This window comes from Podarcis bocagei, assembly GCF_964188305.1.
Source record: "Podarcis bocagei genome assembly, chromosome: Z".
Lineage (NCBI taxonomy): Eukaryota > Metazoa > Chordata > Lepidosauria > Squamata > Lacertidae > Podarcis > Podarcis bocagei.
The window spans coordinates 578,144-592,674 of record NC_138140.1 but is presented as its reverse complement, the minus strand read 5'-3'; the positions used below and the strand labels follow the sequence as shown (position 1 = coordinate 592,674).

Here is a 14,531-nt window from a genome sequence, read left to right as displayed (position 1 = left end):
CTACTATTACTACTGCTATCACTACTATCATTACTATTACTACTGCCAGTACTAGTTATTATTAGTGCTATTACTACCATTACTACTATTATCAGTGCTAGTACTAGTGGTGGTAGTACTACTATTGCTACTATTACTATATTACTACTACTACTATTATTATTATTATTATTATTATTATTATTACTACTACTACTACTACTACTACTACTACTACTACTACTACTATTACTTTATTGCTATTACTATTGTTGCTATTACTACTGCTATTATTACTCAACCCTCCCTCCCCAGGGGTCAAGCTGCGTGAAGCCAACCAGCAGCAGCAGTTCAACCGCAACGTGGAGGACATTGAGTTGTGGCTCTACGAGGTCGAAGGTCACCTGGCCTCGGACGACTACGGGAAGGACCTGACCAACGTCCAGAACCTCCAGAAGAAACACGCCCTGCTGGAGGCCGACGTGGCCGCCCACCAGGTGACTATTAATATTAAATAATAATAATAATAATAATAATAATAATAATAATAATAATAATAATAATAATAATAATAATAATAATGTGGCCGCCCACCAGGTGCCGCTTATTACTACTGATATTAAATAATAATAATAATAATAATAATAATAATAATAATAATAATAATGTGGCCGCCCACCAGGTGACGCTTATTACTACTAATATCTAATAATAATAATAATAATAATAATAATAATAATAATAATAATGTGGCCGCCCACCAGGTGCCGCTTATTACTACTGATATTTAATAATAATAATAATAATAATAATAATAATAATAATAATAATAATAATAATAATATAAATGAATTATTATTATCTTCTTATTATTTTATTATTATATTCTTATTTTATTTTATTATTATTTTATTCCTATTCTTGTTTTATTCTTATTCTTATTTTATTTTATTTTATTCTTATTTTATTTTATTCCTATTCTTATTTTATTTTATTTTTATTTTATTCCTATTCTTATTCTTATTCTTATTTTATTTTATTTTATTCTTATTTTATTTTATTTTATTCCTATTCTTATTTTATTTTTATTTTATTCCTATTCTTATTCTTATTTTATTTTATTTTTATTTTATTCCTATCCTTATTTTATTTTATTTTTATTTTATTCCTATTCTTGTTTTATTCTTATTCTATTTTATTTTATTTATATTTTATTCCTATTCTTATTTTATTTTATTTTTATTTTATTCCTATTCTTATTTTATTTTATTCTTATTTTATTCCTATTCTTATTTTATTCTTATTCTTATTTTATTTTATTTATATTTTATTCCTATTCTTGTTTTATTCCTATTCTTATTTTATTTTATTTTATTTTATTCTTATTTTATTCCTATTCTTATTTTATTTTATTTTTATTTTATTCCTATTTTTATTTTATTTTATTTTTATTTTATTCCTATTCTTGTTTTATTCTTATTCTATTTTATTTTATTTTATTTTATTTTATTTTATTCCTATTCTTATTTTATTTTATTTTATTTTATTCCTATTCTTGTTTTATTCCTATTCTTATTCTATTTTATTTTATTCTTATTTTATTTTATTTTTATTTTATTCCTATTCTTGTTTTATTCTTATTCTTATTTTATTTTATTCTTATTTTATTTTATTTTATTTATATTTTATTCCTATTCTTGTTTTATTTTATTTTTATTTTATTCCTATTCTTGTTTTATTTTATTTATATTTTATTCCTATTCTTATTTTATTTTATTCTTATTTTATTCCTATTATTTTATTCTTATTTTATTTTATTTTATTCTTATTTTATTTTATTTTATTCTTATTTTATTTTTATTTTATTTTATTATTATTTTATTCCTATTCTTATTTTATTCTTATTCTTATTTCATTTTTATTCTTATACTTCTTCTTCTTCTTCTTCTTCTTATTATTATTATTAGTATTATTATTATTAATATACGTGGCCGCCCACCGGGTGCCGTTTATTACTATTACTATTTAAAAATAATAATAAATCATAATAATCAATGAATTATTATTATTATTATTTTATTCTTATTCTTGTTTTTATTATTATTACTATGATGATGATGATGATTTTATTCTTACTATTTTTATTATTAGGGGTCAGGGGCTATTGGGGCGCCCCCTCTCCTCCTTAGGGGTCAGGGCCTCTCAGGGCGCCCCCCACAGGCTTTCCCTACCCCATCGCCCCTTTTCTCCCCCCCTCGGGGTTATGCGTCTCTGCCGTGGGTCGCCGGCCTCCGCCGCCCCCTCTCCTTAGGGGTCAGGAGCTATTGGAGCGCCCCTTCTCCTCCTTAGGGGTCAGGGCCTCTCAGGGCGCCCCTTCTCCTGCTTAGGGGCCAGGGGCTCTCAGGGTGCCCCCCTCTCCTACTTAGGGGTCAGGGGCTATTGGGGTGCCCCTTCTCCTTCTAAGGGGTCAGGGCCTCTCAGGGCGCCCCCCACAGGGTTTCCCTACCCCATCGCCCCTTTTCTCCCCCCCTCGGGGTCTATGGGTTTCTTCCATGGGTCGCCGTCCTCAGCTGCCCCTCACGCGCGATGCTCCCTCCGCAGGCTCCTCCTTAGGGGTCAGGGGCTATTGGGGCACCCCCTCTCCTCCTTAGGGGTCAGGGACTATGGGGCGCCCCCTCTCCTCCTTAGGGGTCAGGGGCTCTCAGGGCGCCCCTTATCCTACTTAGGGGTCAGGGCCTCGCAGGGTTTCCCTACCCCATACTCCCTTTTCTCCCCCCCTCGGGGTCTATGGGTCTCTGCCGTGGGTCGCCGGTCTCCGCCGCCCCCTCTCCTTAGGGGTCAGGGGCTCTCGGGACGCCCCTCTCCTCCTTAGGGGTCAGGGGCTCTCAGGGCGCCCCCCACAGGCTTTCCCTACCCCATCGCCCCTTTTCTCCCCCCCTCGGGGTTATGGGTCTCTGCCGTGGGTCGCCGGCCTCCGCCGCCCCCTCTCCTTAGGGGTCAGGGACTATGGGGCGCCCCCTCTCCTGCTTAGGGGTCAGGGGCTCTCAGGTCGTCCCCTCTCCTTAGGGGTCAGGGGCTATTGGGGCGCCCCTTCTCCTGCTTAGGGGTCAGGGGCTATGGGGCACCCCTTCTTCTTAGGGGTCAGTGCCTCTCAGGGCGCCCCCCACAGGGTTTCCCTACCCCATCGCCCCTTTTCTCCCCCCCTCGGGGTTATGGGTCTCCGCCATGGGTCGCCCGCCTCAGCCGCCCCCTCTCCTTCCCTAAGGAAGGAGCCCCTGACCCAATAGCCCCTGACCCCTAAGGAGGGGAGGGGGCGTTTGGGAAACGGGGAGGAGGTTGGCACCTCTCTTTGGGGTAGGGGGCACAGTCCCAGAACACCATGGGGGGCACCCCAAGGAAGGGGCGCCCCCCCACAGGCTTTCCCTACCCCATTGCCCCTTTTCTCCCCCCTCCTTGGGGTTATGGGTCTCTGCCGTGGGTCACCGGCCTCCGCCGCCCCCTCTCCTTAGGGGTCAGGGACTATGGGGCGCCCCCTCTCCTGCTTAGGGGTCAGGGGCTATGGGGGCGCCCCCTCTCCTCCTTAGGGGTCAGTGGCTATTGGGGCGTCCCCTCCCCCCCTTAGGGGTCAGGGGCTATTGGGGCGCCCCTTCTGCTTAGGGGTCAGGGGCTCTCAGGGCGCCCCTTATCCTACTTAGGGGTCAGGGCCTCTCAGGGTTTCCCTACCTCTTACTCCCTTTTCTCCCCTCCTCGGGGTCTATGGGTCTCCGCCGTGGGTCGCCGGCCTCAGCCGCCCCCTCTCCTTAGGGGTCAGGGCCTCAAGGCGCCCCCAACAGGGTTTCCCTACCCCATCGCCCCTTTTCTCCCCTCCTCAGGGTCTATGGGTCTCCGCCGTGGGTCGCCGGCCTCAGCCGCCCCCTCTCCTTAGGGGTCAGGGGCTATTGGGGCGCCCCCTCTCCTCCTTAGGGGTCAGGGGCTCTCAGGGCGCCCCCCACAGGCTTTCCCTACCCCATCGCCCCTTTTCTCCCCCCCTCGGGGTTATGGGTCTCTGCCATGGGTCGCCGTCCTCAGCCGCCCCCTCTCCTTAGGGGTCAGGGGCTTTGGAGCGCCCCCTCTCCTGCTTAGGGGTCAGGGGCTTTGGAGCGCCCCCTCTCCTCCTTAGGGGTCAGGGGCTATGGGGGCGCCCCCTCTCCTCCTTAGGGGTCAGGGGCTATTGGGGCGTCCCCTCCCCTCCTTAGGGGTCAGGGGCTATTGGGGCGCCCCCTCTCCTGCTTAGGGGTCAGGGGCTCTCAGGGCGCCCCTTATCCTACTTAGGGGTCAGGGCCTCTCAGGGTTTCCCTACCCCATACTCCCTTTTCTCCCCCCCTCGGGGTTATGGGTCTCTGCCGTGGGTCGCCGTCCTCAGCCACCCCTCACGCGCGACGCTCCCTCCCCAGGACCGGATCGATGGCATCGCCATCCAAGCCCCCTCTCCTCCATAGGGGTCAGGGGCTATGGGGCACCCCCTCCCCTCCTTAGGGGTCAGGGGCTATTGGGGCACCCCCTCTCCTCCTTAGGGGTCAGGGGCTCTCAGGGCGCCCCCTCTCCTCCTTAGGGGTCAGGGCCTCTCATGGTTTCCCTACCCCATACTCCCTTTTCTCCCCCCCCCTCGGGGTTATGGGTCTCCTCCATGGGTCGCCGTCCTCAGCCGCCCCTCACACACAATGCTCCCTTCCCAGGAGCGCCCCCTCTGCTCCTTAGGGGTCAGGGGCTCTCAGGGCGCCCCTTCTCCTGCTTAGGGGTCAGGGGCTATTGAGGCGCCCCTTCTCCTGCTTAGGGGTCAGGGGCTCTCAGGTCACCCCCTCTCCTCAGGGGTCAGGGCCTCTCAGGGCGCCCCTTATCCTACTTAGGGGTCAGGGCCTCTCAGGGTTTCCCTACCCCATACTCCCTTTTCTCCCCCCTCTCGGGGTTATGGGTCTCCTCCGTGGGTCGCCGTCCTCAGCCGCCCCTCACGCGCGACGCTCCCTCCGCAGGACCGGATCGACAGCATCGCCAAGCCCCATCTCCTCCTTAGGGGTCAGGGGCTATTGGGGCGCCCCCTCTCCTCCTTAGGGGTCAGGGGCTATTGGGGCACCCCCTCTCCTGCTTAGGGGTCAGGGCCTCTCCGGGCGCTCCCCACAGGCTCTCCCTACCCCATCGCCCCTTTTCTCCCCCCCTCGGGGTCTATGGGTCTCCGCCGTGGGTCTCCGGCCTCAGCCGCCCCCTCTCCTTAGGGGTCAGGGGCTATGGGGCACCCCTTCTTCTTAGGGGTCAGGGCCTCTCCGGGCGCCCCCCACAGGCTTTCCCTACCCCCTCGCCCCTTTCCCCCCCTCGGGGTTATGGGTCTCCGCCGTGGGTCGCCGTCCTCAGCCGCCCCTCACGCACGACGCTCCCTCCGCAGGACCGGATCGACGGCATCGCCATCCAAGCCCGCCAGTTCCAGGAGGCCGGCCATTTTGACGCCGGAAACATCCGGAAGAAGCAGGAGGCCCTGGGGGCGCGGTACGAGGCCCTGCGCGACCCCATGGCGGCCCGGAAGCAGAAGCTGGCCGACTCGCTCCGCCTCCAGCAGCTCTTCCGGGACGTGGAGGACGAGGAGACCTGGATCCGGGAGAAGGAGCCCATTGCCGCCTCCACCAACCGAGGTTCGTTAATCGTTCGTCATCAATTAATAATAATAATAATAGGTCCTTCGTTAATCGCCGCCGAGGTTATGAATCGGTCGTCTTTAATTGCTTTGATTTGTTTGATTTTTTGAATTTTTAATTTTTTTTAAATTTTTAATTTTTTAATTTTTATTCTATGTTTTATATGATTACTTTAGATTTTAGATTATATTCTGTTATATTGTATTATTTTATATTTTAATTTGGTATTTTATGTGATTACTTTAGATTTTAGATTATGTTGTTATATTGTATTTTTTGATATTTTAATTTTATATTTTATGTTATTACTTTAGATTTTAGATTATATTATTATATTATATTATATTATATTATATTATATTATCTTTTATATTTTATCTTTCATATTTTAATTTTATATTTTATATTATTATATTATTACTATTATTAATTGGTAATTAGTTATTAATATTTATGATCTATACCGTTGTTTTTATTATTTTTATTATTATTATTATTATTATTATTATTATTATTATTATTATTATTATTATTGAAACCCAGCCAGATGGGGGAAATAATTTATTATTATTATTATTATTATTATTATTATTATTATTATTATTATTATTATTATTGAAACCCAGCCAGATGAGTGGGAAATAATAATAATAACAATAACAATAACAATAACAATAATAATAATAATAATAATAATAATAATAATAATAATAATAATAATAATAATAATATTGAAACCCAGCCAGGTGAGCGGGAAATCATATATTATTATTGTTATTGTTATTGTTATTGTTATTGTTATTGTTATTGTTATTGTTATTGTTATTGTTATTGTTATTGTTATTGTTATTATTATTATCCTTTCCAGGCAAGGACCTCATTGGGGTCCAGAACCTCTTGAAGAAGCACCAGGCCTTGCAGGCGGAAATTGCCGGACACGAACCCCGGATCAAGGCCGTCACTCAGAAGGGGAACACCATGGTGGAAGAAGGTGGGTCCGAAGGGGGGACCCCTTTTGCCGAGGGTTAGGGTTGGGTTAGGGGTCAGTGCTAGGGTTGCGTTAGGGTTAGGGGTCAGGGCTAGGGTTGGGTCAGGGTTAGGGGTCAGTGCTAGGGTTAGGGGTCAGCGCTAGGCTTGGGTTAGGGGGCAGTGCTAGGCTTGGGTTAGGGGTTAGGGGTTGGGGTTAGGGTTGGGTTAGGGTTAGGGGGCAGTGCTAGGGTTGGGTTGGGGTTAGGGGATCAGTTCTAGGGTTAGGGGTCAGCGCTAGGGTTGGGTTAGGGGGCAGTGCCAGGCTTGGGTTAGGGGTTAGGGGTTTAGGGTTGGGTTAGGGGGTCAGTGCTAGGGGTGGGTTAGGGTTAGAATAGGGTTGGGGTTAGGGGTCAGTGCGATGGTTGTGTTATGGTTAGGGGTCAGTGCTAGGGTTGGGTTGGGGTTAGGGGTCAGTGCTAGGGGTGGGTTAGGGTTAGGGGATCAGTTCTAGGGTTGGGTTAGGGGTTAGGGGTCAGTGCTAGGGTTAGGATTAGGAATAGGGTTAGGGGTCAGTGCTAGGGTTGGGTTAGGGGTTAGGGTTAGGAGTCAGCAGTAGGGTTGGGTTAGGGTTAGGGGTCAGTGCTAGGGTTGGGTTAGGGGTCAGTGCTAGGGTTAGGATTAGGAATAGGGTTAGGGGTCAACGCTAGGGTTGGGTTGGGGTTAGGAATAGGGTTAGGGTTAGGGGTCAATGCTAGGGTTGGGTCAGGGTTAGGGGTCAGTGCTAGGGTTGGGTTAGGGTTAGGGGTCAGTGCTAGGGTTGGGTTAGGAATAGGGTTAGGGGTCAATGCTAGGTTGGGTTAGGGGTTAGGGGTCAGGGCTAGGGTTGGGGTTGGGTCAGTGCTAGGGTTAGGATTAGGAATAGGGTTAGGGGTCAGTGCTAGGGTTGGGTTAGGGGTTAGGGTTAGGGGTCAGCGCTAGGGTTGCGTTAGGGGTCAGTGCTAGGCTTGGGTTAGGGGTTAGGGGTTTAGGGTTGGGTTAGGGGGTCAGTGCTAGGGGTGGGTTAGGGTTAGGAATAGGGTTGGGGTTAGGGGTCAGTGCGATGGTTGGGTTACGGTTAGGGGTCAGTGCTAGGGTTGGGTTGGGGTTAGGGGTCAGTGCTAGGGGTGGGTTAGGGGTTAGGGTTAGGAGTCAGCGGTAGGGTTGGGTTAGGGTTAGGGGTCAGTGCTAGGGTTGGGTTAGGAATAGGGTTAGGGCTCAGTGCTAGGGTTGGGTTAGGGGTTAGGGTTAGGGGTCAGGGCTAGGGTTGGGGTTAGGGGTCAGCGCTAGGGTTGGGTTGGGATTAGGGGTCAGTGCTAGGGTTAAGATTAGGAATAGGGTTAGGGGTCAGTGCTAGGGTTGAGTTCGGAAGCAGGTTCAGGTTAGGGGTCAATGCTAGGGTAGGGTTCGGGTTCGGGTTCAATGCTAGGCTTAGGGATCAGTGCTTGGGTTGGGTTAGGGGTCAATGCTAGGGGTCAATGCTAGGCTTGGGCTAGGGTTAGGGGTCAGCGCTAATCTTGGTTTAGGGTTAGGGGTCACTGGTATGATTGGTTTAGGGGTCAGTGCTAGGGTTGGGTTAGGGGTCACTGCTAGAATTGGGCTAGGGGTCAACGCTAGTTGTGGGTCAGGGTTAGGGGTCAGTGCTAGGGTTGGGTCAGGGTTAGGGGTCAAAGCTAGGTTTGGCTTAGGGGTCAGTGCTAGCCTTCCCGATCAACTTAGGGGTCACTGCTGCGCTCTGTTCCGGATTCGAATTCCCATTTCAACTCCTCTCCTCTCTCTTCCCCACCGCACCGTGCGCATCCCGCTTCCTCCCTTTCCCCTTCCTGTCTCCTCCCCTTCCTGTCCCCACCCCTTCCTGTCCCCCATAATTCCCCCCCATTTCCCCCCATAATATTTATTGATTTTCATTATTATATATTATATTATATTATATTATATTATATTGTATTGTATTATATTATATTATATTATATTATATTATATTATATTATATTATATTATATTATATTATATTATATTATATTATATTATATTATATTATATTCCCTTCCTCTTCCTCTTCCTGTCTCCTCCCCTTCCCCTTCCCTTCCTGTCCCTTCCCCTTCACTTCCTGTCTCCTCCCCTTCCTCTCCCCTCCCCTTCCTGTCCCCTTCACTTCCTGTCTCCACCCCTTCCTCTCCCCTCCCCTTCCTCTCCCCTTCCCTTCCTGTCTCCTCCCCTTCCTGTCCCCTCCCCTCCTGTCCCCTCACTTCCTGTCCCCCATAATTTTCCCCCATAATATTTATTGATTTTCATTATATTATATTATATTATATTATATTATATTATATTATATTATATTATATTATATTATATTCCCTTCCTTTCCCCTTCACTTCTTGTCTCCTCCCCTTCCTTTCCACGTCTTTTCCTCTCCCCTTCCCTTCCTCTCCCCGCCCCTTCCTATCCCCTTCACTTCCTGTCCCCGCCTCTTCCTGTCCCCACCCCTTCCTCTCCCCTTCACTCCATCTCCTCCCCTCCCTCTCCCCGCCCCTACCTATCCCCTTTACTTCCTGTCCCCTCCCCTTCCTATCCCCGCCTCTTCCTGTCCCCACCCCTTCCTCTCCATTTCACTTCCTCTCCCCGCCCCTTCCTATCCCCTTCCCTTCCTGTCTCCCTATCCCCTTCACTTACTGTCCCCTCCCCTTCCTCTCCCCGCCCCTTCTTATCCCCTTCACTTCTTGTCTCCCTATCCCCTTCACTTCCTGTCTCCTCCCCTTCCTCTCCCCACCCCTTCCTCTCCCTTCACTTTGTCTCCTCCCCTTCCTCTCACCGCCCCTTCCTGTCCCCGCCTTTTCCTCTCCCCGCCCTTTCGTATCTCCTCCCCTTCCTCTCCCCTCCCCTTCCTCTCCCCACCCCTTCCTCTCCCCGCCCCTTCCTCCTGTCTCCCTATCCCCTTCACTTCCTGTCCCCTTCACTTCCTGTCTCCTCCCCTTCCTCTCCCCTCCCCTTCCTGCCCCCACCCCTTCCTCTCCTCTCCACTTCCTCTCCCCTCCACTTCCTGTCCCCTTCCCTTCCTCTCCACTTTTTGTCTCCTCCACTTCCCTTCCCTTCCTCTCCCCGCCCTTTCCTATCCCCTCCCCATCCTGTCTCTTCCCTTCCTCTCCCCTCCCCTTCCTGCCCCCGCCCCTTCCTCTCCCCTCCACTTCCTCTCCCCTCCACTTCCTGTCCCCTTCCCTTCCTCTCCCCTCCACTTCCTGTCCCCTTCCCTTCCTCTCCCCACCCCTTCCTCTCCCCTTCCCTTCCTCTCCCCACCCCTTCCTCTCCCCTTCCCTTCCTCTCCCCTTCCCTTCCCCTTCCCTTTCCCTGCCCCTTCCTCTCCCCTCCACTTCCTGTCCCCGCCTTTTCCTCTCCCCTTCCTCTCCCCTTCCCTTCCTCTCCCCTCCCCTTCCTCTCCCCTCCACTTCCTCTCCCCTTCCCTTCCTCTCCCCTTCCCTTCCTCTCCCCTTCCCTTCCTGTCTCCTCCCCTTCCTCTCCCCTTCCCTTCCTATCCCCTTCCCTTCCCCTCCCCTTCACTTCCTGTTCCCGCCCCTTCCTCTCCCCACCTCTTCCTATTCTTCTTATTAATTTATTTTAATCAATCATAGTTAATATTATTATATTATATTATTGATACTGAGAACTTTAGTATTGATTATTTGATTTTGTTAGCAATATTCTTCGTCTTTTATTACTACTTCCTGTCCCCGCCCCTTCCTGTCCCCGCCTCTTCCTGTTGTCATTATTATTAATTTATATTAATCAATCAGTTATTAGCATTCATACTTAATATTATTATATTATATTATTGATACTGAGAACTTTAGTATTGATTATTTGATTTTGTTAGTAATTATTATTCGTCTTTTATTACTACTTCCTGTCCCCGCCCCTTCCTGTCCCCGCCTCTTCCTGTTGTCATTATTATTAATTTATATTAATCAGTTATTCGTATTCATACTTAATATTATTATATTATATTCTGGATGCTGAGAACTTGAGTATTGATTATTTGATTTTCTTAGTAATTATTATTCGTCTTTTACTACTACTTCCTGTCCCGCCCCTTCCTGTCCCCAGGCCACTTCGCCTCCGATGATGTCAGAGCCAAGCTCTCCGACTTGCACCAGAAGTGGGAATCCCTTAAAGGGAAAGCGTCCCAGAGGCGGCAGGATCTAGAAGATTCCCTGCAGGCCCAGCAGTATTTCGCTGACGCTAATGAGGCCGAGTCCTGGATGCGGGAAAAGGAGCCGATCGTTAGCAGCACCGATTACGGGAAAGACGAGGATTCGGCCGAGGTGGGTCCCAAAATCGGGTTTTTTCGCCTTAAAAATTGCAGAATTGCAGAAAAATTGCAGAAAAATTTGCAGAATTGCAATGGGATTTATTGGGATTTCCGTTGCAAATCTAGTTGCAGGTTTTCCAGTTGCAAAAAAAAGTTATTTGCATTTGCACGCCATTTGCAAAAAAAAATTGGGTCCCCAAATCGGGTTTTTTTCGCCTTAAAAATTGCATTTTTGCGAAAAAAGGAATTGCAGAATTGCAATGGGATTTATCTGGATTTTCGTTGCAGGTTTTCCATTTGCAAAAATTTCGTTGCAGGTTTTCCATTTGCAAAAAAAAATTTTCATTTATTTTCAATAAATATTTTTCGCCGTTTGCGAAAAAATAAATGCATTTACATTCCATTTCCAAAAAAAAGGAGATTGCATTTGCATTCCATTTGCAAAGAAAAGATTGCATTTTTTGCGAAAAAAGGAATTGCAAAAAAAAATTGGGTCCCCAAAATCGGGGTTTTTTTCGCCTTAAAAATTGCATTTTCCCCCCCATTTGCCAAAAAAGGAATTGCAGAATTGCAATGGGATTTCCGTTGCAAATCTAGTATTTTTTTTAATTATTATTATTTTTATTACATTTTATATTGTATTATATAATATAGCATTATTATATTATATTTTATATTATATTATATTATATTATATTATATTATATTATATTATATTATATTATATTATATTATATTATATTATATTCCGATTTTGCAAATCCAGTGGTTGCCGTTCAAATTATTCTGTTCTCCTTGCAAATCCGGTTTTTGCAATGCGAATTATTCCCGATTTATCCTGTCCTTTTTTTCTTCCCGTTTTTCAGGCGCTCCTCAAAAAACCCGCTTTTTGCCATTTTGCAATTGGAATTATTCTTGATTTCTTCCGTCATTTCCCATTTGCCAAAAAAATGCAATAGTGCAATTGCAATTCTACTTATTCACTTTAGGATATTATATTTTATATTACATTACATATGTTATATTTTATATTCTATTTTGTATTATATGATATTGTATTATATTCTATTGCCATTTTGCAAATCCGGTGGTTGCAATTCGAATTATTCTGGAATTATTTCGTTGCAAATCCGCTTTTTGCAATTTTGCAATTGGAATTATTCTTGATTTCTTCCATCATTTGCCAAAAAAATGCAATAGTGCAATTGCAATTCTACTTATTCACTTTATTATATTATATTTTATATTACATTACATCTTTTATATTTTATGTTATATTCTATTTTGTATTATATCATATTGTATTATATTCTATTGCAATTTGCAAATCCGGTGGTTGCAATTCAGATTCTTCCGTAATTATTCTGTTGCAAATCCGCTTTTTGCAAGTTTGCAATTGGAATTATTCTCAATTTATTCCGTCATTTTTTTTCTTCCCGTTTTCCAGGCGCTCCTCAAAAAGCACGAAGCGCTGATGTCGGATCTGAGCGCCTACGGAAGCAGCATTCAAGCGCTGCGGGAACAAGCCCAGGCCTGCAGGGTAAGATGATGATTATTATTACTACTACGAGTAATAACAATAGTAGTAGTAGCGATACTACTACTACCACTACTACTAATACTACTAATACTAACGACGACGGCATTCAAGCGCTGTGGGAGCAAGCCCAGACCTGCCGGGTAAGAATATAATTTATTATTGTTACTACTACTACTACTACTACTACTACTACTAGTAATAACAATAGTAGTAGTAGCAATACTAGTAGTAGCAGCAGCAGCAGCAGTAGTAATACTAATGACGGCAGTAATATTATTATTACTACTACTACGAGTAATAATAGTAGTAGTAGTAGCAATACTACTACTACTACCACTACTACTAATACTAATACTAATACTACTAATACTAACAACGACGGCATTCAAGCGCTGCGGGAGCAAGCCCAGGACTGCCGGGTAAGATTATTATTATTATTATTATTATTATTATTATTATTATTATTGGGAAGAATATTATATTATATTACTAGTAGTAGTAGTAGTAGTAATAGCAGCAGTAGTAGTACTAACGGCAGCGGCATTCAAGCGCTGCGGGAGCAAGCTCAGACCTGCCGGGTGAGAATATATTATTATTATTATTACTACTACTACTACTACTACTAGTAGTAGCAGTAGTAGTAGTATTAGTAGTAATAGTAATAGCAATAATAGTAATAGCAACAGCGAAACAAGACAAGATTACTATTACTATTACTAAGAATATATTATAATTACCACTATTACTAATAATTACTATTAGTACTATTACTAAGAGTATTATTATCGACGACAACAACAACAACAACCAACAAAACAACAACAACAAACAACAAACAACAACAACAACAAAACAATACTAGCAGCAGCAGCAGTAGTGGTAGTGGTGGTAGTAGTAGTAGTAATAATAATGTTAATATTAATTAATTAATTAATATAAATAATTATTAATTTCCGCCTCTCTCCCCCCAGCAACAAGTCGCCCCCACCGACGACGAGACCGGCAAAGAACTGGTCCTCGCCCTCTACGACTACCAGGAGAAAAGCCCCCGCGAGGTGACCATGAAAAAGGGCGATATCCTGACCTTACTCAACAGCACCAACAAGGTAACCCGGCCCTATATTTCACCCCATAGGCTTGGAGCTCTTGGGGGGGTTTTACCCCATAGTTCAGCTTTTTAAAAGCCCATTTCCCCCCATAGTTCGGCTTTTTCAAAGCGTTTCCCCCCATAGTTCAGCTTTCCCCCCCCATAGTTCAGCTTTTTCAAAGCGTTTCCCCCCATAGTTTGGCTTTTTCAAAGCGTTTCCCCCCATAGTTCAGCTTCCCCCCCCCCATAGTTCAGCTTTTTCAAAGCGTTTCCCCCCATAGTTCAGCTTTCCCCCCCATAGTTCAGCTTTTCCAAAGCGTTTCCCCCCATAGTTCGGCTTTTTCACAGCGTTTCCCCCCATAGTTCGGCTTTTCCCCCCATAGTTCAGCTTTCCCCCCATAGTTCGGCTTTTTCAAAGCGTTTCCCCCCATAGTTCGGCTTTTCCCCCATAGTTCAGCTTTTTCAAAGCATTTCCCCCATAGTTGTGGATTTGACCCCATAGATGTGGGGCTTTTTGAGGATTTCACCCCATAGTTGTGGGTTTCACCCCATAGTTTTTAAGTTTTCTTTAGGATTTGACCCCATAGTTGTGGATCTTACCCCATAGATGTGGGGCTTTTTTAGGATTCGACCCCATAGTTGTGGGTTTCACCCCATAGTTTTTGAGTTTTCTTTAGGATTTGACCCCATAGTTGTGGGTTTCACCCCATAGATGTTGAGCTTTTTTTAGGATTTGACCCCCTAGTTGTGGATTTCACCCCATAGCTGTTGGACTTTCTTTAGGATTTGACCCCATAGTTGTGGATTTGACCCCATAGATGTGGGGCTTTTTTAGGATTTGACCCCCTAGTTGTGGATTTCACCCCATAGTTTTTGAGTTTTCTTTAGGATTTGACCCCATAGTTGTGGATTTGACCCCATAGATGTGGGGCTTTTTGAGGATTTGACCCCATA

General features: G+C 45.2%; 1 protein-coding gene across 1 annotated transcript in view; it reads left to right on the top strand.

The window, feature by feature from the left end:
* The window catches only part of SPTAN1 (spectrin alpha, non-erythrocytic 1), a 185,565-nt gene that overhangs the window by 65,451 nt on the left and 105,583 nt on the right, over positions 1-14,531 (top strand). The window contains exons 18-23 of the mRNA XM_081179155.1: positions 295-476; positions 5,396-5,639; positions 6,511-6,633; positions 10,746-10,963; positions 12,398-12,490; positions 13,462-13,596. Coding sequence (XP_081035281.1) covers positions 295-476; positions 5,396-5,639; positions 6,511-6,633; positions 10,746-10,963; positions 12,398-12,490; positions 13,462-13,596 — 995 coding nt within the window. The remainder of the gene's footprint in view (positions 1-294; positions 477-5,395; positions 5,640-6,510; positions 6,634-10,745; positions 10,964-12,397; positions 12,491-13,461; positions 13,597-14,531) is intronic.